At 31.9% G+C, this 27,807-nt stretch overlaps 3 protein-coding genes across 5 annotated transcripts; 2 read left to right on the forward strand and 1 right to left on the reverse strand.

Moving 5' to 3' along the window:
* The first annotated feature begins 428 nt into the window (after positions 1–428).
* Positions 429–5,866, forward strand: LOC103504119 (transcription factor JUNGBRUNNEN 1-like). 2 transcript variants are annotated; one of them, XM_008468572.2, is made up of 3 exons: positions 429–720; positions 1,457–1,779; positions 4,696–5,866. In XM_008468572.2, the coding sequence occupies exons 1-3, from the start codon at positions 522–524 to the stop codon at positions 5,131–5,133; spliced, it is 960 nt and encodes a 319-aa protein (XP_008466794.1). In that variant the 5' UTR covers positions 429–521; the 3' UTR covers positions 5,134–5,866. The 2 variants fall into 2 exon arrangements, with proteins under 2 accessions (XP_008466794.1, XP_050943980.1); XM_051088023.1 differs by lacking the exon at positions 4,696–5,866 and adding an exon at positions 3,699–3,948.
* A 4,198-nt stretch (positions 5,867–10,064) lies between these two features.
* On the forward strand, positions 10,065–12,502 carry LOC103504117 (4-hydroxyphenylpyruvate dioxygenase). Its single transcript, XM_008468571.2, has 2 exons — positions 10,065–11,338; positions 12,092–12,502. The coding sequence occupies exons 1-2, from the start codon at positions 10,122–10,124 to the stop codon at positions 12,276–12,278; spliced, it is 1,404 nt and encodes a 467-aa protein (XP_008466793.1). The 5' UTR covers positions 10,065–10,121; the 3' UTR covers positions 12,279–12,502.
* Positions 12,503–17,136: 4,634 nt separating this feature from the next.
* LOC103504116 (rRNA (cytosine-C(5))-methyltransferase NOP2C) lies at positions 17,137–26,001 on the reverse strand. 2 transcript variants are annotated; one of them, XM_008468567.3, is made up of 13 exons: positions 25,878–26,001; positions 25,671–25,792; positions 24,474–24,867; positions 24,111–24,258; positions 22,654–22,791; positions 21,686–21,748; positions 21,212–21,333; positions 20,818–21,055; positions 20,024–20,193; positions 19,745–19,845; positions 19,208–19,289; positions 18,994–19,055; positions 17,137–17,522 (listed from the first exon to the last, which is right to left on the reverse strand). In XM_008468567.3, exons 1-13 carry the CDS (start codon positions 25,950–25,952, stop codon positions 17,402–17,404), a joined length of 1,836 nt encoding a protein of 611 aa, XP_008466789.1. In that variant the 5' UTR covers positions 25,953–26,001; the 3' UTR covers positions 17,137–17,401. The 2 variants fall into 2 exon arrangements, with proteins under 2 accessions (XP_008466789.1, XP_008466791.1); XM_008468569.2 differs by lacking the exons at positions 17,137–17,522; positions 18,994–19,055; positions 19,208–19,289 and having other exon boundaries at positions 19,787–19,925.
* Positions 26,002–27,807: the final 1,806 nt, after the last annotated feature.

Raw genomic sequence — 27,807 nt, forward strand, 5'->3', positions numbered from 1 at the left:
CCCTAGTTTAAGACATTTCGATGCATCTCTTGAGATAGCTATAGTTTGAACACAAACATGACCTATTGAACTTCTTGCTCTTTTTGAAAGGTCAATTAGATACAGTGTTAAAAACACCGATTAACCTAGTGAAAATAAATTTTAATATTATATTATTTAACAATATATATTTTAAATTAGTATTTTAATTTTTCTATAGTTATAGTCCATAAAGGAGGGCACAAATGCAATAAGGCTGAAGTATGCATGTATGTAACACACATGGAAATAAAAGCAACTTTTCAAACCCTTTTTTCTTCTTTGTTGAATCTTTTTGAAATAATTAGCCCTTTCACCCAATTTGGCTTTTCTTCTTGAGTCAAATATGTAGCCCACTAATATATATACACATAAGAAAGAGTCATTTGGTGATATAGCTCTAGCTTTAAACTTGGACTTATATTTTCCATTTAAGAAAATTATTAAAACTTCAAAGCCTTTGAGGCTGGAAGATCAAAAGAGAGCTTAATTAAGAGGCTTCCATGGAGGTTACTAGTAAGTTGATGGATATTGTTGTAGATCATGAAGATGATCAAATAATTCTTCCAGGGTTCCGATTTCACCCGACTGACGAAGAGCTTGTTGGGTTTTATCTTCGACGAAAGGTGGAGAAGAAACCAATTGCCATCGAAATCATCAAACAGATTGATATTTACAAATATGATCCATGGGACCTCCCAAGTAAGGATTTTTTTTCCTTTTCTCTTTTTGCTGATATGGTTTTGATGAATATGGTTTGAAAAAAAGTTTACACCAGTGTTTATATTTTTATCTCGAAAAAAAGAAACCAATTGCCATCGAAATCATCAAACAGATTATATATATATATATATATTGATATAGTTAGAAATGAAAAGAAAAACAAACACAAAATTAATTGCACACTAGTGTTTATATTTTTATCTTTAGATGGGTATTTTTTTCAACTGCCAAACAATTTTATTAGGCTATATTATAGAGAAAAAAAGAAAGCTAAAGTTGAAAAGTAGGGTTTTCTTAATTTTCATTTGAATAAAATAAGATTACTATTATTAATTAAATCATCCTAATTACATCTTCAAAACCCAAAAATTTGAATGGAAAGGTTTTAATTACTGCCTCCAAATTCAGTCAGACACACCTAAATTGAATTGATTTAATATACAAAAACTTACACAAAATCTAAAAAGCGTGTATGTAAAATGTCATTACTTCAATTCCTTGTCTTAATTGGAGGTATGTATACACAAATTTTTTTAACAAGATAGCAAAGGTAAAAGATAGCAAAGTATGACACAACGTACGTATGTCTTAGCTTATATATATTTATATTCTCATAATCATTCATTGGGTTATGTCCATTTTTTGAATATATTTGTAATGAGAAGAGTTCGAATATATTTGTAACGAGAAGAGTCGGTGGTTTTTGTTGTTGAAGAGGTGAGCAATGTGGGAGATAAAGAATGGTATTTTTTCTGCATAAGAGGGAGGAAGTACAGAAACAGCATAAGACCAAACAGGGTGACAGGCTCAGGGTTTTGGAAAGCAACAGGAATTGATAAACCTATTTTTTCCACTCTCAAATTATCATCAAATGATAATGCTAATAACAATAATAATGTTATTGGGCTAAAGAAATCTTTGGTTTACTATAGAGGAAGTGCTGGTAAAGGCACCAAAACTGATTGGATGATGCATGAGTTTAGGCTTCCTTTCAACAACAACAATATTATTCCTCATGATCAAGATCATAATAATGCTGTAAGTCTCTCTCTTAATTCTCTTTTTCCCACTAATTTTTCCTTTTCTCTCGTTCAAATTAATACAATTAATTAAACTCATATAATATACATTTAATTTAAATTTCGTGGCGTTCTTCTATGTATGCATGGGTGATATGATGTTTTCAAAAATAGTAAAATTTCAAAATTTCTCGAAGATAGATACGATGATAAATACCGATACATTTCTATCATGTTAATGTCTATCAATATTACTTATAGACACTGATTGAAGGTGTTTATTTATGTCTTTCATTGATAGATTCTAAAATTTATATATAAATAGAGAAATGATTGAAAATAACAAAACGGTTGAAAATATTTACAAATATAGTAAAATTTTAGAATCTCTCCGTGATATTCACTAATTTATATACATATATATTGTTTCTAGGGTTAATCATGCCAAAGATAGTAGAAAGACTTTATATGTCTAGTGTATGATGTAATCACGTAGGTACATATATTTTATATAACTTTTAGATATTGATCGACACTGATTATATATACACAATGCACATGTTATTTGTTTATTTGTTTTCCGAAATAGTTTTAAAATTATTAGGGTTAACCATGTTGAAGATGGTAGAAAAGACTTTAAAAGTCTGGTATATGATATAACCACGTACGTAGCTATTTTGTCTACAAAGTGCTATTTCATTGGGTAAAGTTTTTGTCTATGGAGAGGTACATTTTCTAGTAGTAGAGAAACTAAAATTGGTATAATATGCTTATGTGTGTATAGTTTGAAAATTATGTTGTCTTTTAGCCTTTCTTTTTTTTTTCTTATTCTATTTTTTAAAGATATGATATTCAAAACACACCAACTTGTAAGATAAAAATGATGTACATTCTTGAATATAATAATGTAGAGTATTGAAATTGGTTTATGATTTATTATAATTTAAGAAATATTATTAAAAGGGGACCATGTGATGAATGAAAATGATATATTATTTGAAAAAGGATTTCAAATGTTTTCCTTATTCTTGGTGAGACAAGAGTATCTTTGCGTTTTAGTTCAATATGTATAGTTTTATAGTTTATAATATAGTGTTGTTTTATTATGGTATAGTATCAAATTTAATAATGGTTGTTACTAAGTTGAAGAAAGACACGACTTAGAATCTTTTTTTTTTTTTTTAAAGGTTTTTTAACAAATTTATAAATTATAGAGCAACGACTCTTTTTCATATAAATACATAAATATATTACAAAATTATTTTATAAAAATTTAATCATTCGTAATTTTTTAATAGGTTTAATATGCACAGAAATAGATATAGTCTATATATATTCCATGTTCCTTTTTTAACATATGGAGGCATGATATTCAACATTCATGTTTGGACCAATATTAAAAATTAACCCAAAAAGGAAATTTCCTAAAAGTAATCCTATCTTAAAATCCTTTTAAGGACTATAAAGACTTTTTCTTCAAGATAACATTTATTTGATATAATTATGGTAAAAAAAAATTGGGGTTTTTGTCAAACTACAAAACCATATAAGCTTTGGGTTATTTAATTATTATTATTATGAATGGTTGAATATATAATTTTTCACTTTATTCTTATAGTATCCTTTGAAAATTATAAAGAAAAATGTCCATGACGTTTTTCTTGAATGAGACCTTTTATTGTCTTTATTACCCCTTTTGTATATACTTTGATATTCAAACACATTGAACAATGATCTTTTGACAAAAACAAAATTTATGCATCTTAGTTCACATTATACACTAATTCTTTTATTTAATTATTATTAATTTCAAAATATAATATTTCTCATGCCTTTTCTAATTTAATGATTATTTAGTTATATGATTATATATATTTGAAAAGTAAGTATATATCACAAACTCTATTCACGTTATTTATTATTATTTGGAAAAGATAGCAGGGAAAGGAAGCTGGAAAATAACCACATTTTCACAAATTTTATTATCTGATAAGAAGGTACACAGAATGCCCAAAGTTACAAAGAGTTTAGACAAATGGCATTGATGTTTAAAGAAATAGTGGCTTGACTATAATGTTTGAGTATTCTGTTTTTTGATGACCAACAACCCGTAAGAGAGCAAATGTCTCCCACGAGTTCTCAAAGCTTGAAATTTTCTCTATGAAATTTTGTCGTTCCTATTGGTCTATATTGTCCATAGAGTAGCCACAACAACATTAAAACTAATGATGTTTTTTGCAGTACTACAGTGAATACCGCATAGATAGAGGCACAGTTCTCTGGTATTTATTATTATTATTATATGCTTCTTTTAAGAATTAGAAGAATTATTTCTCCAATGAATTTAACCATTTTTAACATGATACTTGAAAAAATAATTATCTCTTTATAATTTTTTAAGTTTATAATAATAAGAAGATAATATAACAACAATAGGTCACCTACCTAGGAATTAACTTCCTACGAGTTTCCTTGATACTCAAATATTGTAAGGTCAGATGGATTGTTTTATAAAATTAATTAAAGATGCATATAAATGGAACCGTACACTCATGAATGCCAAAAAAGAAAAAACATAACAACAATAATAATTAACTTTTCTTAACTATGTCATTAGCTACTATTATAGTTAATCAAGGGTTTTCTCTAACTTTGCCTTGTTGTATTCATTCGACAGAGCTATCCTTCTAAATTCACATTCTATATGGGCTTTTATTAATATATTCCATGAAGGTGCATGCAGTGAATGATGTTGACCTAGTTAGAATATCAAGTGAACCTGATATACATCGTATGATAATAACTATAACCAATGCATGTGTGAATAGCAACTAAATACAATCAATTCCTTTTAAGATAAAAAGTTGAGTCTTACATGCACTTCATCATCATATTCATTTAATCCAATGTTTTTATGATTTTGGGAAATATGCAGGAAGTTTGGACCTTATGCAGAATCTTCAAAAGAATCCCATCCTTCAAGAAGTATATTCCAACACACAATAACAACAACAATAATAATCAAACATATCCCAAACCTCAAAACCCTAATAATTCCAATATTATTTTCACTTCTAAACCTAAAACCAACTTTCAATCTCAACCTTATTCAACTGATATTCATCATCTCATACACCTTCATGAAACTAAGCCAAAGCCTTTTGAACAATTAACCAACCCTAACTTAACCCTACCCAGCTGTGCTAATTCTTCCTTTGAATCCTCTCCTATATGCCTCTCGAGCTTGTGGAACGGTGTCGAGGGCGGAGGTGGAGGAGATGATAACTTCACGACTAGTGGAGGTTGGGATGAGCTTCGACCTATCGTTCAATTTGCCGTTGATCCTTCTTTTCAACTATATGAATGTATATAAACATCGTTGTACTTTGATGTTTAATGTTTAGAAGTTTGAATCTAAATGAAACGCAAAGTTAAATGGTACTCTGTTTGACAATAGTTTTGAGTACTCTGTTTGACAATAGTTTTGAGTTTAGATTTTACAAGAGATATTATAAAAAAAAAAACAAATTAATGCAAACTACATATGTATATGTAACTTATTTTAAATTTAGAGTCTTGACTCTTTATGGACAAAAAACGTTAAAGTCTCATTTTTTTATGGCAAAAAACATCAAGAAAGAGTTTTTGATGACATGTTTTAGTCCGATAAACAGGTTTTCTTGATGTTTGCCTACTTGATGGGCTTTGAGTCTTTGACTATCAAGGTAGACATTTTTTGACATGCTTTACACATAAAAAAGGACTAAAATTGTTGTAGTGGTTAAACCATTGTTTATATCGTACTTGTTACGACTAACCAATTCCTTAAAATGTAAAAAAAAAAAAAAAAAAAAAAAAATCAAACAAAAATATAACTACAAACACAAAAGAAACATTTCTAGATTTTACGTCTAATTTAATTGAATTTTGGGACTATTAGAATTTGCTTCCTGAATTATTATAAACCAACCCGTCGAATTCACATTTTATCCAATCTTCGCTCTCTAGTCCGAAGCCAACCGATAGAATTCCTAATACTACATATAGGTATTTTAAAAAATTTCTATTGAATGAACGGTACATGATTCCACATCGACAAGCACCAATAAAAGAAGAAACAAATTATATTAGTTAGTGTTTTATTTTGATATTTATTGTGAAATTCCAAGATGGGAAGGAATGATATTTTATTGATGAAATACATTGATAATATTAATGAATTTTATATTTATTTAAGTTGATCGTAACATTTAATGAACGTTTAAATAAAACATAGTGTAAAAATTTAAATACATAAATAAAATTCGAGGGCACATCCTAATCTCTTCTATGTCTAAAAGTCATTTTAAAGAAAGAACAACTATGATATCAACCACTTTTGATACATATCCACGTCTCTTTCCATGGCCAATTTTATGCATATTATCACAAGCAAAAATAATAATAATAACGTCATTTGAAGTTGGTATATATGTGAAGACATGACATTCTCAAAATGATGATTAAGACTGAGATTAAAATCTAATTAAGAAATTAACTCTATCTCTCTATATATATAAAAGATTAAATAGAATGATTGTTTTAAATGATAAAATTACTAAAAATAATTACGAATATAGTAAACTATTGCAATTTATAGTAATAAACTACCATATGAGTTTACAACAATATAAATAGTAGTCTACTATACAGAAAGTAGAATTTTGTTATATAATATAATATTATTTTAGTTCAATTAATTATATATTGAAAACAATCATTTAAAAAGTCTACAAGTCAATTTCAATTGTCAGGATCACTTTTTTGGAAAATTATTTGGAATCTAACTTCTTAACATGTTCACATTACTAAAATAGCACATTTTTGGAAATTCGTTGAACTTATTTTTTTTTTATACTTCTCGCTCGAGATCGAATGTCGAGATAATCTTAAAATCGTAACTTTTTAAACGATGAAATCTCGAGTAGTATCAACACCGCCAAAGACTACCAATTTTTCTAAATGTATATAATCTTCTCGAATCTTGGTTTGTATCTTAATTAATTTTAGTTTTCAAAATTTCTCCCAATTTGATTACTTATATCATATCTTATATCAATTTTTACACAATTTCTTGATTCTTTATCCTAATTCACGTGTTTCATAAGTATAGATTATTCATGTAATTATTTTTAAATGTAGGTTATCTCTGTTTACCCATTATTTTTTTAGTATTTGATAGTTTAATTAATTTTAATTTTTTAATTAAAAAAAATAAAAATATTAGTTAAGATTTAAAAAAAAAAAAAAGTTCACATGAATCCTTGTGCTCATGGCGAAATTCACGAAGATAGCGAAAAAGAATTGATAGTTTTAGATAAAGTTAAAAAGAAAATTATACAAAATCTCTTATTCAAGAGGAACAAAGAAAAAACTAATTCAGCGAAAACGGGTAGAAGCTATTTCGGACAACAATTGCTAGAGTTTTTTTTTCTTTCTTTTCTCTTTTCAAAAGATTAAAATAATAATAATAATAATAATAATAATAATAATAATAATAATAATAATAATAATAATAATTAATGTGATTCAATTTGGGCATACTCTTTGGTTTGATAAGAAAAATTGTTTGATTTAGAGGTCATACTCATAAGTCATGACTTTGCTTTTATGACTAGAAATTTAAGAACCATTTGAGCAAAATTCCACACATATGACAAAAGGGTTGACTTCAAGTCAACCCAACAACACATTTGACTTTGAATTTTTCATGAAACAATTTGGTCTTTGGTGGATATGTAACATATAGAACCTTTTATAAGGGTCTTCATTTACTTATGGGTCTTTGAGATATTCCCAAATTCCATTTATGATTTGATTTTTTTAATTATTGAAGTAAAAAAAAAACAATCATGGTAATTTTTTCTTATATAATGTAATTTTATTTATTAGTGAAAAATATCAATAAAATTAGGAATACAATCACAAATGATGTAATAGCTTTGAAATCTACTCTTTTTAGGAAAATCTTTTTAACCTAAATTTGTCTACTATATAATATCCATTATTTTATTATTAACTTTTAATTTCATGGAAATAACTCAACTTAATTAAAAAAAAAAAAAACAAACAAAGTATGAAATTTATATTCTCTATTCATTTTAGTTGATTCTTTAAGATTTTGTAAACTCACTGGTTACAATTTTATATATTGTTTTTGTACAATTTTCTCAGAAGAAACAAATTTCAACAAGAATTATATAGCTATAGTATATAGGTACAACCATGAAACCAAATTATATGTTTTTATTTTGTATGTGAGGTTTCTTTTTCCATTTTTAGAATATTTTATTCCAAATAGACAAATGTTGGTAATTAGTTTTGAAACGTGTAACTTTAGTTTTTGGTGCATTGGTAATTGGTACGTACACGTTCAAGGCTCGGGATCTTAGGAATTTACTAAATAAGACCTTAGAGAACATACACATAAAACATAAATTTAGAAAAATAAAATTGTGCTCCAAACTATATGTATAAAGAAATTTTAAATAAAGAAAATCTTGATTTGTCACTAGACACAACGACTAGATTAAATAAAAACTTTAGAATATAATATTTAAAATTGAGAGACTCAATCCAAATCAAAGCTCAATATCAAATCTAAATCTTACATTTTAAAAATTAAAGATGAAACTAAAAACTAACCCTAAATTTAGGAATTAATTAAATGATAATTATTATTTGTTGAAGAAATTAGTTCTGAATTCAAAATATGGACAAATTTTAGGATTAATTTAAAAAATAATGAAAAAGTTATGGTAGTTAGAAAAGAAAGTGCGCAAATGGGGTTTGGGTAAAGACTAATGTGAAAAAATATGGTAGTTTTTGTTTTGGAAGGAATTCGTGTACCTTTCCTTAATTCAATTATAAACATTTTGATCAATTTGATTCAGTCTTAAGTAGTATTCAACCAAAATCTTGTATCCTGTTCAAAACTAGATTAAGCTCAACAAAATCATACAAATATATTCACGGTAAACAAAAATATATGTAAAAAAGAGAAAACATTTTCTCCCATAAAAACCAAATTTTATAAACTTCACAAAACCATTCAAATATATTCACGTTATATACACATAAATATATGTATAGAAAAACTAAACATACGTTAGAAATGCTAGTCATTGAATGATGAATAGTGAGATGGAGATGGTGGCGAGAAGGGATGACGACGAGAGGGGGACGACAGTGCGAACAAGAGTGAGGGGGAGTTTTATTTTTGTGAAATAAGGATGGGAAGACATAATGGGTTGCGGCTAGGGTTGTTTTTTTAAATAACATTATCATAAAAAAAAAACTCAAAATATTAAGAATAGGGGTGTTCACGGTTTGGTTCGAAGCTAAAACCGTACCGAACCGCAAAATACAAAAAAAAACCTCATATGAAATCGAACAGAACCACTCATTTGTGTCAAACCGAATCAAAACTGAACCGTTTATGAATAAATAAAACCGAGCCAAAACCGAACCGCTTATATATAAATATCAGAATTGTAATCTTTTTTATGAACATTATACATAAATAAAAGTCCTACAAAGTTACAAACATAAATTAAATTTATAATTTATATAATAATTAAGTACAAAATATAGAAGTCTCAACATTGTCGACATTCTGCCTATTGGCTATAATATACAAAATTTTAAACCTAACTTAGAATGAAAATAAAGGTTTGCATGCCAGAGGGTATCGTATTCATCTTTTAATGACGTTCAAGTTCCACTTCCATTACCATCTATCCTAAGTAAGTTATACTTATATAATTAATTAAGTAATTATAATTTTTTTAAAAATAAAGCAATTCAATTTAGTTTTAGAATCGATTTAATGTCTTAAATCGAATCGAACCGTATAAACAAAATCGGATCCCATGCATACGATTTGTGTTCGATTGTGGTTGAATTTGTGGATGGATCCGATTTTGATCTAGTTTTTTAAGATCCCTAACTAAGGATAAGGATAAAGCCAGTAAAAAAGTCGTTGAAAACAAAGCAAACAAAAAACCAAACGCAGTTCACGGAGGCGGACGCACAAACTTCTCCGTCACGGCACTGACGCCACGCGCCCAACCCTTTGCTTTATCTCAGTCTTGACAAACGATATCTTGCCACCTCATCATTCCAATCAAATACTCGACCCGACCCGGACAAAGTCATTCCGACGTGTCAAAGTACCGAATTCAGAAAAATTTACCAATCATAACCTTCCACGTGGCGACAATCTCACTTCATTTCCGGTATATATAATTATTTTCTGTGTGTCTATCCACGGTATTGCTTCGCCATTTCCACACCCACAAAAACACGAGAACACGCAGCGTTATGGGGAAAGAGGCCGATTTTCCTAGACCTCCCTCGGAGGTGGAGGCGGAGCCGGAGCCGACGCCGATTGAGGGCGGCGCTACTGCTGCCGGGTCGGGGTTCAAGCTTACAGGATTCAATAACTTCACTCGAACGAATCCCAAATCGGATCGGTTTAAGGTTAAGCGGTTCCATCATATTGAGTTCTGGTGTACCGACGCTACGAATGTTGCTCGGAGATTCTCCTGGGGACTTGGTATGCAGATTGTGGCTAAATCGGATCTCTCCACCGGGAATATGACTCATGCTTCTTATCTCCTCCGTTCCGGCCAGCTTTGCTTTCTCTTCACCGCACCTTATTCGCCTTCCATTGCCGCCGCTCATAACCTTACTCCGGCATCCACTGCTTCAATCCCTAGTTTCGACCATTCCGTCTGCCGTGCCTTCTCCGGTACCCATGGATTTGGCGCTCGAGCAATCGCTCTTGAGGTTGAAGATGCTGAGATTGCCTTCAGAACGAGCGTTACACACGGTGCGAAACCTTCGTGTCCTCCGATTGTTCTCGATAATCGCGCTGTACTTTCAGAAGTTCATATGTATGGCGATGTTGTTTTGCGTTACATTAGCTACAAAAACCCGGTTTCTGGTGATAATGGCGAGAATAAACCAGACGATTGGTTCTTGCCGAAATTCGAGGCTATGGAGGAAACTGCTTCATTCCCACTTGATTTCGGGATTCGAAGACTGGATCATGCAGTCGGAAATGTGCCGGAGTTGGGACCGGCCGTATCTTACTTGAAAGGTTTCACTGGATTTCACGAGTTTGCAGAATTCACGGCGGAGGATGTGGGGACGAGTGAAAGCGGATTGAATTCGATGGTTCTGGCAAACAACGAGGAAATGGTTCTGCTACCGATAAACGAGCCGGTTTTTGGGACAAAGCGAAAGAGCCAAATACAGACGTATTTGGAGCACAACGAAGGAGCAGGAGTTCAGCACTTGGCATTGATGAGTGAGGATATTTTCAGAACCTTGAGGGAGATGAGGAAACGAAGTAGCGTCGGTGGATTTGAGTTCATGCCGTCGCCGCCGCCAACATATTACAAGAACTTGAAGAGCAGGGCGGGTGATGTGCTGACGGATGAGCAGATTAAGGAGTGCGAAGAATTGGGGATTCTAGTGGATAAAGATGATCAAGGAACTTTGCTTCAGATCTTCACCAAGCCCGTGGGAGATAGGTGCGTAATCAATTGCTTCCATTGAAAACCATGGCATTTTTTTTTTTCTTCTATCTTTGGTTCTAATTCAAATTCCAGTTGAATTTTGCCATATTATATTTTCATACCCTTTGAATAGTTGTAGTATCTGTGCATAACATTGTTGGATTGCTTCTCTATACGTTATTGAGCTGCAAAGGTCGTAATGAAATTGTCCTGTTTTCTTCACCTCCATGGATGATCCCTTATCTGGTAGTAGAGCTCTTAGAGTGCAAGTATAATTAAATTTACCACATCCCATCTCGGAGTTAGTCATGTTTTCGAACCTCTTTAGTATCATGTTAAAAGTGTTCAAATAATCAAATTTATCATAAGTCATAACCCATCATCTTTAAGCTTTTTTGAGTCGATCAATAATTTAGCAGATCATGGTTTTGTCTTCCATGATAAGAACAGCTATAATAGCAAAAGATACTCTATTTTCTACCCTCATAGGAGGATGAGGGTGAGGAGAAGAAGAAGCTGAAGAAGAATCCACTTTTGTCTCCTTGAGTTCAACCCGCTGCCCTTTTGGTCGAACTTATAATGACCTAACCAGTTGAGTTATAGTTTAGTGTCGATGGAGGTTGCAATTCCATGGAAATATAAACATTGGTGTTTCTAATCAATCTGAACTATATAATTCACATATGCGCTATCTTGTAACACTTTCTTTCTTCGATATTGATAGATTTAATCCATAGCTTCATAACTTCATATACATATTCTATGCAGGCCTACCATATTTATTGAGATAATTCAGAGATTGGGATGCATGATGAAGGATGAAGAGGGGAAAGCATATCAGAAAGGAGGGTGTGGTGGCTTTGGAAAAGGAAACTTCTCCGAACTTTTCAAATCCATTGAAGAATACGAGAAGACTCTTGAAGCCAAACGAGTTTCGGAGTCAGCTGATGCTTGAAAATCAATTCCATTCAGTCTAACATATCGAAGCCACACTAATAAGGTACTTTATACTTGTTGCAGTAAAAGCAGCAATAGAAACCCAACGAAGCTATTTATTAGCTTCATGAGTTCTCTGTATAGTTTCTAATGCATCTTTATTTGTCTCATCTTAGTAAGTAATTGTGTGAACTAAACCAACTTCTATTAATAAAATCAGCAGCTGTTTTCGTATTGAGTTCATCCGATAGGCCCTTGAAACTTTCTTCTTTTGTGTAAATAAAGTAATAGAAACTTCAGAGATCTGTCATCAGAAAGAATTGGAGTCCATTATTAGAACTCTCAATTCGTTAGATGTGTTTGTTGCAAGATACAAAATGCTATTTGAAAGTCAAAACCATCATTTTCTTGTTAAATCTTGTCAAATCTTTCCTGCAGAAACATGTGAATCCTTAGCTGAATTCTCCAAAACCGATCGTAACCCAAAAACTAAAAATCACAGCAAGAAGTATCAAAGAGCTTAATTTTCACATAAAAAGATTCAAATGGTTATCCTATGATACCTTAATACCAATGAAATAGAAGTTGAAATGTGTTAGCCTGATGAGTGTAGACCTTCTATAATCATGCAAATAGCTTCAAGTAGTTTGAGGTTTGTTTTCACAAGTGTTATTGTCTATTTTGACTTACAATCTGAAAGTTAAAACATTATTCTTTTTCTAGAAGGTTCGGTGAAAACTAATATATCATTTAAAGATGTTTTAAGTTAGGATTAAGAATGAAAATGATAGGTATTATCATACTACTATGAATTTTAAGTTTTTGTACTCTTTTGAACCAAAAGAACAATGATTAGAATTCAAGACGTGTTAAAATAGTATTAGGTATTTTGTGATCTAAAAAAGACAAAAGGATGGGATAAGTTTTGCCCTACTCAGTGTCATCATATGAATATTATTTGTACTTGAGCAAGGTTGACAGGGCTCGAGGACCATGTGGCAGATCATGTGATACCTTAATTGGTCGTCCTATGTTATCATTTGAATGTATGGTTTAACTATAAACTTATATAAATAATTGTTTCACCGAGAGTTCGAGAGTTGTTTGGTTGTGTAACTTACAAAGTAAAAGATGATATGTTTTTTAAGGTTTTTTTTCTTTTGTAGATTATGATCGATCTCTCACCTCTAAGATTATTAGAAACGATTAGTTTTTTTGGTTGTGAGGATGATCTCTATCATACCATTTTCATCGGTATTAGGTTCTTTAATGCATGATAACTTAAATAAGTTGGACATTGGATACCTATTTTAGTTCTTAATAAAAGTTTCCAACTCTATCGGATATATTTGTTTATTTTTCGGTGGTTAGTTAAATGAATGGATGGAAGTAATATCAAAGTAGATTCTTTTTTCAACTGTGGTGGAGAATTGTGTTGTTAAATGGTATATGGAGTTTTGTATACTAAATTGTGTTTAGATGAAGATGGAAATATATATGCCCACATACTTAATTCGTGAGTAAAGTAATAATCTAAATAGATTTTAGGTAAATTTTCATTTAGGCTCCATTTTGGGATTTGTATCAATTTAAATCATAAATTGATAATTGTATTAATTTAAATCTTGAACTTGGGAAGATGTATCAATTTTAATCTTGAATATCAATTTAAATCCTAAATTTTTACAAGTGTATCAATTTAGATCATGAACTTAAATAACTGTATCAATCTAGTTTTACTTAGATACACTTATGAAAGTTGTGGGTTTAATTTAATATATGTATATCAGCTCAAAGTTTAAATTGATACATTTATAAAAGTCTAAGATTTAAATTGATGTTTAAGTTAATACAACTCCAAAGTTGTGGGTTTAATTTCTCAAGATTCAAATCACATTTGAATATATCGAAGGTCAAAGTTTGACTTTTCAAAGTAAAAAGTGTTTACAATTTTGACTATTTCCATCATTTTCGAGCTTCCAAGTATGAATCTGCATCCATATGTTTAATATTTAAATCTCATTTCAATATAAAGCTCTATATCTAATCTAATAACTGACAAGTATAACTCATATATTTGTTGATTTCTCTCTCCTCACCTAAATCAAACAATTCGACTCATTCCATCATACTGTTTTAAGTTTATTCCATATGAACGAGCAGAGGAACCTAATGGACCTATAGATCGTAGGCTCCAACGATCTGAGATTAACTGACTAAACTCTTTTAGATCGAGCTAATCAACATCCATTAACTAGCAGGAATTTCACTAAAGTCTCGTAGTTGCACTCTTCCCACTATAGATATATTTGTGTCCATTTGATATAATCATGATCACTAAGTTAATCCTTAATAGGTTGTTTGTAACATCGGTTGGTTCAAATTATTATTTTACCCCCGAAACTACATTACTTCTTAAGTCTCACTGATCCACTATTAAATAATTGGTTTAAGATCCAACCTATAAAATGAATCTTTAATGAGAGGGTGGGGCCCTTTGTTCAAGACTTGGATTCAATTCTTAAGGGAACAATCTATCTACTAACCTTAAAGCAAGTCTTTTACCATATGTGGAACTATCTACTCGAGCTTACCCTGAAATGGAAGGTTTATTGAGCCAACATTGATGAGTTGCCCTCACCTATGCAGACCTAAGGATAATTTTATGTGGACAGGAGTTTATAGTTAGCTCAAGATTAAGATTAAGTTAACTAGGTCATCAATAATCGAAATAGTTACTTTTAAATAGGGGAGTAAACGGGTTGAGTTAGGTTGGGTTAAGAGACATTCTCAACTCAACCCATATTTCGGGTTGGTTGGGTTGTCAACCCGAATTAAGTTTCCAACCCAACCCTACACATAAAATATGAGTTGGGTTGTATTATTATTTTTTTTTTTTTCATTTCTAAATTTTAAGGTTTGTAAATGGAAATCATCAAGCATAAATCGAATATGTTTCGCATCAAGTTAAGCAAAAAAAAAAACTCTTCGAACTAATAAGATTGTTTAATTTTTATTAAATAAATAAATAATAATATAATATAACATGTATATATATATATATATATATATATATATATATATATATATATGTTGACCCAAATTTTCAACCCTCCAACCCAACCCGAAAAAAATAAAAAATTTCAACCCACCTAACCCATATTTTAAACTAACCCGGGCTATTCTTACATCCTTAGTTTTAAATAGTAAACGACATTGTAACGTAAAAGTGACTAATTCATAGTTTAGTCTTATGTAAAACTCTTTACATAGGATATCCCGTTTTCATGTCTCTACATGATTCAATATCATATATTGTTTGTACTAACTATAAAGTGGGCCGCATTCATAGTGTTTCCAAAATAAGGTGTCCAACGTTATTCGTATACTATAGATTATTTAAGTTATATTCTCGAACTTTATTCACGTTTATGTCTATATAAAATTCAAATTTACTCAAGATAGCCTCTAGCCCTTAGTTAATTGAATTTAAGATTGTAATATTTAATTTTACTAATAATTTCTCAATAACAATTTTATTGAATAGAATATGATTACAAACTACGAGTTTTATGACGTAAATTTTAACATATACAAACTTAAAATTTTAGAGATATAAATTGATATTTGTCCTAAATTTTATAAAAAAATTGCTCACAAACAAAAACTTATCAATATTTATATTTTATCGGTTATATATTCTCAAAAGGGAAAAAAGAATTACTTACGAAATAAACTTATTTTGAACTGATCGGCAATCCTTTTATTTTTAAAATTCTACCTATTTGTATAATCATTTTGTTTTTGTTTTTTAAAATTTAAGAATATAAACTCTTTCTACTCCCAATCTTCTTCATTTACCATCTACATTTTATCAATAGTTATAGAAACATTTAAAATTTTGAAAATTAATAAAAATAACTTTTAAAAAGTTGTTTTTTCTTTTTAAATTTGCTTTAGAATTCAACCATTATATTGAATAAAAATGAAAATTATTATAGAACTTGAAAAGAAAATAGATCTAATTTTCTAAAATCCAAAAACAAAAAACAAATAATTACCCAATGAAAATTTAGTAAAGATCTATTTTGAAAGGTTAATTTTCTTAAATATAACAAAACACCAAAATATTTACAGTCCGTGTAACATAATCAAAAAGCTTATGAAGTTAGTAATTTTTTTTTCATAAATTTCATATTTGTCTTTGATATTACGGACAGTTCATTACTTCTCTTTCTTCTTTTTTGTGATTAATTCATCTTTCTTCTTCTGTTTTTATTTTTATTCCAAATTTCTTCAGTTCCTACATTCATCTTCTTTTGTAAATAAAAAACAGATTTCTTCTATGATTTTCTTTCTTCTATTTTTATTCATCTTCTTCTTCTTTATTTCTTTCTTCATCTTCTCTTTTTTTACGGCTTCTCCATCAAAATATCTAGATCGTTTGAATATCACTTTGATATGGTCTAAACGATCGTTCTAACATTTTTTCCATCATAAAAAGTACTACAAGACCGTGTATAATTTCTCTCATTTCTTGTAGACAATCGTGTATCATGATCGCTTAGAAGAATTACACCAAACATTTTCCCCATCATTAAAGAGAGCTACACGATTATGTATCATTTCCTACACGATCACATATCGTAAACGTTTAGAAAAAAAATTACAAGTGCACGTGTGACTGGAACATTTTTTATATTTTCTATTATGGACATATAAACTATTTCTATTTTCGAATTTGTTTTATAAAATGTAAATATTTTGTTGGTTTGTTATATTTTTTAAAAAACTCTTTCAAACTATGTATATTTTCAAATGTGTTTAGTAATGATATAGCATTAGATCATGCTAGAAATCTATATAACATAAATAAATTAGTATTAAAAAAAACTTTGGATTGATTAATATGAATAGGCAATCCTTCTTACAAATACTTTATTTGATCTACTGAAGTAATGAATATAAGTATTTGCGTTAACAATTCTACATCAAGTTCCCATCAATACTTTCATGACAACTAAATTGATAAGTTGTTGGGAACAATTCGTATTCCTCTCCTCTTAAAAGTGCAACTTGCAAATTAACTTCAAACAAGAATGTTATTCCGGTGTCGATCACCACACAATTGCAAGATCTTTCTTACTGTTCGAAATCTTTTGCACCAACAGAAAATTTGGCAATGAAAAAACCGATTGTGTCGAGCGGCGAGGACGGATCAAACCTTTGAACAAGGTGTTCTTCACCAGGTCTTAACCATTCTCTGCGAAAACAAAAAAAGTACAAAAATGTCATATACAACTCTTGAAAGCACTAAAAATAATTCATCTTCTCTCACCCGTTATCCATCCTCTTCTCTGCACGTCTATATCTTTACAAATTACAACTCACTTTGTCTTTCAACTCCTAAACACATATATTCTCTAATTCCTCTCTTCTTCTATCACTAGTGTCATAACACAGTATGTATTCCTTCCAATTATTTTTTGAAACGTCATTACATAATACAATACATGTTTTCATACAATTCTTGAATGTTTCTTTTATAACAAACACTATATGGAATGGAAGTAGTACAAAAATACTGTCTTAATTCAACAACCATTGTTCTTAAAAGTTGTCTTCTTTATTGTACTTTGAGCATGAAGGAGAGAGAGAAGACTGGGATATGAATCATCATATGATAGAATTGAAGAATGAGCTTATCTGAAAGAAACGCAAATGAGCTGCTTCACCACCACAACCATGGGATATGTGTTGCACATGCCACGCCATGAGCACGGCCAAGGCCAACAGAAGCATACGTTTTCCTTCCGTGTAGAGTTTGCTTATCTATATAAGCACGTTTTCTTTCTTTTCTTTCATTTTTTAAAGTAAACTTGTTGTTCCTTCAACCAATCTTAATTAACTAACTTAATATTATGCTTCTTATCTTTTCTTTTAAGATTTTCAAGTCTAGATTCTCAATTTATTTTTTTTAGACAAGCACAAGCTGATAAAATCCAGCTCCTTAATAGGCAAAGTTTCCATTTTGAGTCTTTTTTATGAATAGCTATGTGCATTCACATAACTGGATAAATATTTTTGTTAGTGTCAGCTCTTTTGGTTTAAGTTGAATCCATTAATGTTAAATTTAGGTATTTTACTATCAAGTTTGGACACTTCCACACTTTTATCTACTTGACATTGTGACTAGATTAAGGTATTTTACTGTATTAAATGCGGTAAAAGGAAATAGACACCGAGTTACGTGGAAACCTGAGTATCGAGAAAAAAAACCACGATCTGACTTTCTTATTTTTGTTTCTTATGAACGAAAGATACAAAGGGAAAAAAAGACAACAACCTTAGGATAAAAAAGGGAAAGAAAATTAGGGAAAAAATTTTTGTTGGACCAAGCCTACTAATACTAACATACTGATTAGAGTTGGCATTTTATATGCCTTGAGCTTTATTGAATTTTTAGATGATTTATAGGTTGTTTCAAGAACTCTTTAGTTCTAAATTGGTTTTCATTTCACTACTTATTCAAATTTAGATTAGATTACCCAATTAATTAAAATTTAGATAAATTAACTAACCAAACTGCTTAGAGGGATGAAAACAAAATTTTCACTAACTAAAATTTAGATAAATAAACTAATCAAACTGCTTAAAGGGATGAAAACAAAATTTTCACTAACATATATGAACATTTTCACGAGGGGGAGGGGGTGTTGAGTCGAAGCACTTACTCCACGAAATGATCAGCAAACTCAAAATGGCCAACAAGCCCAGGTCCCCCGATTCTTGGATGCTGAAATACCACAAAGTTGCATGTTCGAATGTGAATCACATAAATTACATTGTCCAAAGAGGAGGTGAATACAGAAAGAACAGCCAAGCTCTGGTGCCAAGGTCAATGGAAGTAAAAACAGGAAGGTAGCAAGAATCATGGTACAATCTAACCTGCGGTGCCAAAGTCAAGAACTTATACTTGTCCAAAGCATAACGAACCAAAGCTTCATTCTCACCGGGGTTTATTGTACAGCTGACAGTAAAAAATATTAAAAAAAAACAAGCCAAATAAATATAATGACACGAGTAATTTTAGTCCAAAAGGGGATGTGTATACTAGACGCAGCAAATTTTGGAGACAAAAGCCTCACAAGGATTGATAGTGGGGTGGACCATAAGAATAATGTAATGAGCGAGATTCAGTGATCATCAAAACAGTTGCAGTCTAATTACAAGGGGGAACATATTTGGAATAATTTATTTCCCAAACTTGGTCAGCATCTTTAATTCCATCCTAAAAGATCCTGTGGTTTCTCTTCCTCCCCCTTTATTATCTCTTAAGATATAGCCATGACAGCAGAATCTTGAAGGATGTTCTTGTTTAAGGAGAGGCAACAATATTAGTTCAAAAGCAGACATTTTATCCACACTGTACAAATTCACGGTCTACATGAAATATGAAGAAATAATACAATGTTGCATACTCACGTTGAATACACAATTACTCCGCCTGGACGAACTAATTGGACAGCCTGATCAAACATGCGCCTCTGATACTTTGCATGGTTCCTCAACGACGCAATTGTTTCCTGGCAAACTAATATATTATTATCCTCAAGTTTCCACCCGCTTGGACTTTAGATAAACCAATGACATATTCAACAAGCATCTACATAATTTGGAAACAAATTAGGCATAACAAAACTGTTTCTCAACCTAACATTATATTAATAAACACACATTCAAAGAAAATTGAAGTGATTCTACCTCCCCAGCAAATAGTCGAGGTCTTAAACCAAGGGCCGAACAAGGAGCATCAAGAAGGACTCTGTCAAAGCTGTTGGGGGCAAAACCTCTTGAGTTTTCAGCTCTACCGCCCATGCATTGATTTCTTCCTGGACCATTCCGTGGTCTCCAACCATTCTTCTTTTGTTTGGCTTTATTAAACAAAGTTCACCATTCAGTTTCTCGTGGTTGATAAAATATTTTAGAAACTGAATTTGCAAATACAGATAGCGAAACACATATATGATGATGCAGTCAATGAAGTAAAACTGGAAGTAACGAAACGAGAAAATAAAAGCAATCCTGTATTCAGATCCCAATAATACAAAATTTAAAATCGAACCGTATTTCAATTTCAAAAGAGAGACTAAACTTTACAATATCAACAACCTTTCAGGAGTGTAACTGCAGAACTGTCCCAAAAAGGAAGGGATCGATGCTAGTTTGTTTTTAAAGAATAAGTTGCAAAGAATTCAAAAGCTAATATAATTGTACACAAAAGACAAATCAAAATACACATCTTTACAAATTTAGATGAACGAGGACTTTCTGTAAGCAATCATCGAACTAAAAATGTATCAATCATAACACTGGCACATGTGGAAGATGAATTCTAGAAGTTAACTTTATTCCTTGGACCCTTACTTCAAACTCCTATGTCGTTAGAACTAGACATCATTCCACAAGCTAGGATTTTATGTATAAATAACTAATATTTCTTCCTATGTGAAATAGATCAAAAGGGCAGGGGAGGAATAAAAATAAAGACAACCTACCATTCTGCATTTTAGTCTTGTCAACTTCCGATACTTCAGTAACTGAAGATGGTTCTACATTGTTGAGATTCATTGAATTGGAGACATTGTTCACAACACCATCATTGGCATCAATGCAAACTGAAGAAGTGCCCTTGCAGGAATCACCGTTTCGATTGACAGATTTAAGAGCATCAAGCTTATAGGTTACGATACAGCTCAACCCCATTTCTGCAGCCAATTTTTGAATATCCATCACCTGAACATGAGTTTGATGGAGGGTTAATAAAGAAAGCAGACCGTAGCAAAAGCTACACTTGTGAAAAATAGCTCCACAGTTTAAATATGACATGAGAAATGGATGGGAAAAGAAAACCTCTTTGCCATATCTCCATTTATAAACGTAACATTGTACCTTATTGTGAGACCTATCAGCGGCAATGACCTCCCCTTCATCCTTCATAAGGATTGCAATTGCTGTTGTTTTCCCTCCAGGTGCCGCACACATGTCTAATATGCGTTCACCTTTTTGTGGATCTAATTTGAGAAATAGGAAAAAGACGTCCATTTAGAGAGATATTGAATCATGCCTAGATAGAAAAAGGAGAAATACAAAACAAAACAAGGATAAATGTGCACAGAATATAAAGAAACGGCAGAAACAGACTGAGTAGGATGCAGGGGAAAAGAACTGTCTGGGAAAACATATATCAATTGTCAAAGAAAAAGTATTATAAGTTTAAATCAGTAAATCCTATCAACGAGAAACACAGCTCAAGTACTAGCCAAGTAATAGCCTGAATGAAAGGTAAACCAAAAGGATAGGAAATTCGTTAGTGAAACAGAAACTTTGGAGTCGCTGAAACAACAGTAAGTCTGTCAAAAATACCTAAAGCATGAGCAGTGACAATGCTTGGCAGGTTTTGAAGAAAGATCTCTCCCTCAAGCACATCTGTAAGACAAAATATTAAATCTAAAAACAAATAGGTTTATGTAAGACAGTCACAATTGTATGTACGATAAATGCTAATATTTAATTCATCCTACAGACAACTAACCTACCAAGTAATCTAGACTCCAAACAGAACCAACAACTAAATAATACATCCATGGAACAAGAACTGCAAAATAATCTAAAAGGTTCCAAGCATTTACATATGCAACAATGAGTTGCCAAAATGTCCAAAACAAAACCACCATGCAAATTCTTGATCTTCAACTTCTTACGCAAAATTATATGAAGAGAATAATACAAAACCATAGTTCCAAAGCTATGACTGAAATGCTAGCATTGCTCTGTATGTGATTATTTGTAAAATACTTTAAAATCTTCACAGCAGATTCCTTTTTACTAACATTTAAGAAGTTCTATGGAGTAATCATATTTCACGAGAGAAGGGGTATGACTAGTCAAATACTGTGATTTCCAAGGATGAAACTGAAACGTCAACCATATCTCTTTGCTATTACTCAAACAAAACGGCATGGAAATAACATCAGTTGAGCCACGATAGTGCAGTATCCAATTCCATAGAAGACATTCATATGATATTTGGAAAAATGGGTACAAAAAGCAAAATAAAAATATCACCAGTAAACGTGTGAATAATGCAACACTGTCAGTTACATAGGAACCTTATGTATTTATGCATTTAAGATTTTGGGAATATAAACTTAAGTGTTGCTTCTGTTCTCTTTTTTTTTCCTCCTCTCTCTCTCTCTCTCTCTCTCTCTCTCTCTCTCTCTCTCTCTCTCTCTCTCTTAGGAATTATTATTATTATTATTTGATGAATTGTTTATTATTAATATTAATATACATAATACACACACAGAGGTCATATAAAGAAAAAAAAGTACCATAAAAGGATGGTAGTTTAAATACTCTATTATTCATGTCCACAGCAATTCCTCCTGAAACACGAAAAATCCCGGCCCTTGACATTGCTGTTGTTCCTTGACCAATATATAATCCATTCCTTTCAGAATGATAAGGATCTGCAGTAAGAAGTATGGCATTAATTATTTATTATAATGTGACCTATAGATATAAATTATATATATATGTGCGCGTGTGTGTAAAACAAAACCGGAAGTTATTTAGTCTTTTTTTTTCTTTTTTTGATGAAAACAACTTTCATTGAGTAAAGATGAAAGATTACAAAAGCTAACAAAACATCCTCTGTAGACCTCCCACTAAAGGAAGGGATTCCAACTAAGAGAGATGTTTCTTAATAGAAAAACTTCGAAAGTAAAGCCCAAAAGGAGACATGAAATCTCAACAAGGACCACGCCTCACAAGGGCCCCTTTCCTAACCTTTAAAAACTCTCTCATTCCTCTACCCCAAAATATCCCACATAATTGCACATACCCCAGCAAGCCACAGAAAATGACCTTTCTCTCTAAAAGGTGGATGGAGAAGGAACTCCTCGCCCATGCCTTGAATGTCTCTCTAACCAGCAATGCTAACACCGAATTCCTAAGAAAGAACTCTACACCGTCCTCATATACAGCCAGTCCCAAAAAGATGATTCATGTCCTCTTCTGCATTCAAACACAGAATGTAACAAAATGGACCCACAAGCATACTTCTTCTCCGAACTAGTCTATCACAAGTGTTCACACAAACAAGCAATACTTGCCAAGCAAAGAACCTAACTTTCTTAGGGATCTTAATCCTCCAAATAATATCAAACACAAACAACCCAAGAGTGAAGGATCTAATAACAATCTAAAGAAGGATTTACAAAAAAACTGAAAACCATTCCATAGGATTTGGATTCCAAATGCGAACATCCTCTCTCTCCTCCCTAAAAGAGTACCCACTACCTCCCAACTTACCAAATGAGAGCCCTTTCCTTCATCCACACCTTCCCTAAGAAATTCCCTCGTGAATTTTTCTAAACATTTACAAATTGCACTAGGAGCTTGGTAGAGGGAAAAATAATAAACAGGGATACCAATGAGAACCGATCTGATCGGACTTAACCTACCCACTTTGGAGAAAAAACTTTTCTTCCACTTGGCTAGCCTCTTTCTAATCTTCTCGTAACTTAGCTCTTGACTTGCCTCCCAAAGGAATGTTTCTATTCTCGTAACTTAGCTCTTCAACATAACAATTATCCTGAAGAAATGTTTCTATTCTAAGTAGTGAACTTCAACAAGTTGACAAAACTAATTATGTCTTCCAAACAAATGGAAAATGGCGAGGACTAAAGTGATCACATAAAATGGTCTCCCATTCATTTAGGTAAAATAGATTATTTCTAACTGCACACATTTTCTATAGTTAATAGAATGATGAAGCACTTCCTACCAGTCGGTAAGCCCTGCACAACAGTCCCTCGAGTAATACCAAGACTCCATCCACCATCAAGTCCAGGCTGCTCCACAGCAACTGAAACAGCAACTGCATCCCCTTTCTCAACATGAGCACTGCAAGCCATGACACCGGGAACATAAACCTAAAGGAAGCTAAATTAGAAAACAGTTCGTGATAAGTGTATAACCAAGATCAGAGAAAGTAACGAATTGCTTGTCTTATACCACGACAAAATGTAGTGCAAGATACAAAAAAAAAGAATAACAAGATAATAGAAAGCAATCACATTGTGGGTGATGACATTAAAAAGAGAAGTGTAAATGTACTCTATAAAAGAATGCCAACCAATCAGCTAACCTGAGCTCCTCGAAGAACTGCCTCGGCACATTTTCGACTCACAATCACTTCTTTTGGAGGTCTGCCATTTGCATAACCATAATCAATTGTGTGTGGTCCCGAACCCCTTACAAATACAACATAGTCTAACCCAGGTACCTGACACCTTGAGATGGATGGATGTTGAAACTTTTCAGTAACTGATTTTTTCTCATCTTCAATCTTTATTGAGGCCCTCTGACTGTCACTTTGCATAAGATCAATACCATTGGCATCAACATCACCACCCACTAATGTTTTGTCTTCAGAATTCGGACGATCCATCTCTTTAACAATTGTTGACAACTTCTCGATAACAGTATCAGTTGTGGACTTGAGTGTATTTACACGTATACATGAGTAACACGACGGACGCCTGACCATTGGATAAGTTAAAAACTATTAGAGTATATCCCGACTATGTATAACATTAGTAAAACAAAGATAAGACAATGAGAAATACTTTTTAACAGTATATGAACCAGAGTCAATACTCAATAGCATATGTTTTTAGCACGGCCAAAAAAAGAAAAAAACACAATATATTATTCCACCTTTTAATGGATGATACCATTAGATAGCAAGCGATGGTGGTGCAAAACGGCTGTGTAAAGTACCAAAGCAACTTAGGAACAGTGACCACCAAAATAAACTCTCCAACTGTTTAACTAATGGGCACGTGTTGGGTTGGACCTTTTATTTTCTTAGATATGACCGGTAAACTAGATGCCCATTATTAATATTCATAACCAATATATTTCTTTCTGGCGGAATCCCGGGTTCACCAGGCACGCTACGGAAAATGGTATGCTTTCACATCATTGAAAGAGTACGAAAGAACATGATAATTTGAAAAAAAAAGATGAAACGTATAGTACATCACAAAGAAGTAAAAAACAACGCAGTGGAGGCTGACGCAACGCTTTCACAAATTCAATAACAAAAAATCCTGTATTTCCTAAAAGTATAACATAATGTCGCTTGCGCACGATTAATTACGCTGTGTCAATTTATAAGCACAAACTACGTAATTAAATTTAGACTTCGATCGATCCCAATTGCATAACCACTATAGAAAAACCGCACAACTGAGAATTACATTCAATCGGGCCTGTTTATCATGAAGCTCATAGCTACGGGGAAGACAGGGTATAACGTAAACAGAAGAAAGAAAAGTACGTGAGAGCTTTAGAAATGTGGGAGAAATGCTCCGCTCCGTAAGCCTTCACGAAATACTCCTCCACTTGAGGATTCCATCTCAAAACAGGATTGTAACTGTATCTTTCTGGTAGATCTTCCATCTGTTGCGCCATTTTTTTCCTTCGAAGTTAAGCCACAGAATGAAACACAAAGAGAGGTGAGAGAAAGGGAGAGGGAGAGAGAAACCTGGGGTTTAGGGTTTTGGAGAGTGAAGAAGGTTCTGCGAAAGGCTTTGAGAAGACAATCCCTCGCTTTCTTCATTCAAAAAGAGAGAGACAGTGCGAGAGCACGAAGCTGAGTGCCAATGGCGGCAACCGGCGAGCTGGATTGTTATGGTGTGGGCTCTATTATTCAATATTTGGGCCTAAGCCCAATTATTTCTCGTTTTAGCCCAAGATCCCAATTCTTCGTCTCTTAGGCCCAGCTCCCAATTATTTCATTCAAGGAACAACTTATGCGTTGACTTAACGTAATTTTTTCGAGAGTGCAAGGTGTATTTGGCTCAAGGAGTTGTTTGAGGGTGGTTGGAGCTTGGGTGATCGTTGAAGTTGGTCTTTTCAAGTGAATGTTGGTGTTGGATGTCAAAGGTGGAGTTGTTATGGATGACTATCAAAGGTGGTCTTCGTCCTAAATGATCGTTGGAGGTGGATGGTCGAAGTATATGTCACTGGAATTCGTCGTCAAAGAGGGTAGCAATAACTCAATTTTGGTCATGGAAGTGTGACAATATAATCGCAAACAACAATCGTCAGATAGAGTTACTGAAAATATCGATATTGATGGAACTTTTAAAAGAACTGGATGAAAATTGTTACAATTAGTTCATGAAACTTTGAACGTGACCTAATTATACCACATTTAATCATTTTTATAAAGTAAGACAACTTTTAGAAATATAGTGTTAAAAGTTCATGGAGATGTTGATGCAAGAGCATGTTTTTTGAATAAAATAATGATAATTAGAGAGCAATATCAAACATGGGTAGCTAGTTGCAAGATTAAATGAAATGGATTGTTTGCCTACAATATATTTTATGAATTACATGCATGATACAAAAGATGTTTTGAATAAAGTTGAAACTATGTTCTCAATTTTGGTTTCTTGAAAATGAAAGTTGAAGATGGTAAAAAGACACTCGCAACAATTCAATTGTGAGATAATATTAAATATTTTTTTGTGTGAATTATACAATTGGTGCAATTAGATAAAGTCCATAAACCTTAAAAAAACATGGATTGAGATAGTCTAAGAAGATAAAAGGAAAAGAAATAAAAACAAAATTTTACATATAAATCTCAATATTTCAAGAAAGGGGAAAAATCAAATTTTCTCCCTTATTGAAGTATCGATCTCGACCTCAATTTTACACCTCGAAGGAAAGTTGGGTGAGTTGGCAAAAGTAATCAACCAAACACCACCAAACATTTTAAAAGTTTGTGGGCAAATATTAAGTCCATGCCCTTTTTACCAACTCAACCCTAGAGAGATTCGAGTCATTGTGCAACATAAGAATACATATACCTAACTCAACTAGATTTGAATTTGGAAATACTCATACATTGAAAAATATATAGAGAATCTACCGTATTAAATATTAAAAATACTTTTCACATAAGGAAAAAAGAAAAGAGAGATTACATATAAAATAAGTACTTACTCACGTGAATGTCACTATATCTACTAAATACCAAATTGTTGTTGGAACACTCTCACTAGCTACATTCCTATCATTTAAGTGATATAAGGTTTATGGCCAGTGGGAACCAACAATTTATAATTGAGAAAATTCTGGAGAGAAAAAACTTGAGACATTTTTTTTCTTACAAAAGTTTATTAATTAGGTTACATCATTTTACTACTTTTTCCGATTGAACAAGTGGAAGATAGAGAGAGAATGAATATATAGGATCATCCAACGTTCCCCTAAATAACTAACACGTAATGGGGTTATTTTATTATTTTAAGTTAAATCAATTAAATTAATAGGAAATAATCATGTAAATTAATATAATAATTATTTAATATTTTATTTAAACCATATTTAAATGACTATAATTTTAGAGCCAAATTGAATTAAACTAAAATATTAATTAATTATTTAATTATTTAATTATT

Source organism: Cucumis melo, chromosome 7 (genome assembly GCF_025177605.1).
Source record: "Cucumis melo cultivar AY chromosome 7, USDA_Cmelo_AY_1.0, whole genome shotgun sequence".
NCBI lineage: Eukaryota > Viridiplantae > Streptophyta > Magnoliopsida > Cucurbitales > Cucurbitaceae > Cucumis > Cucumis melo.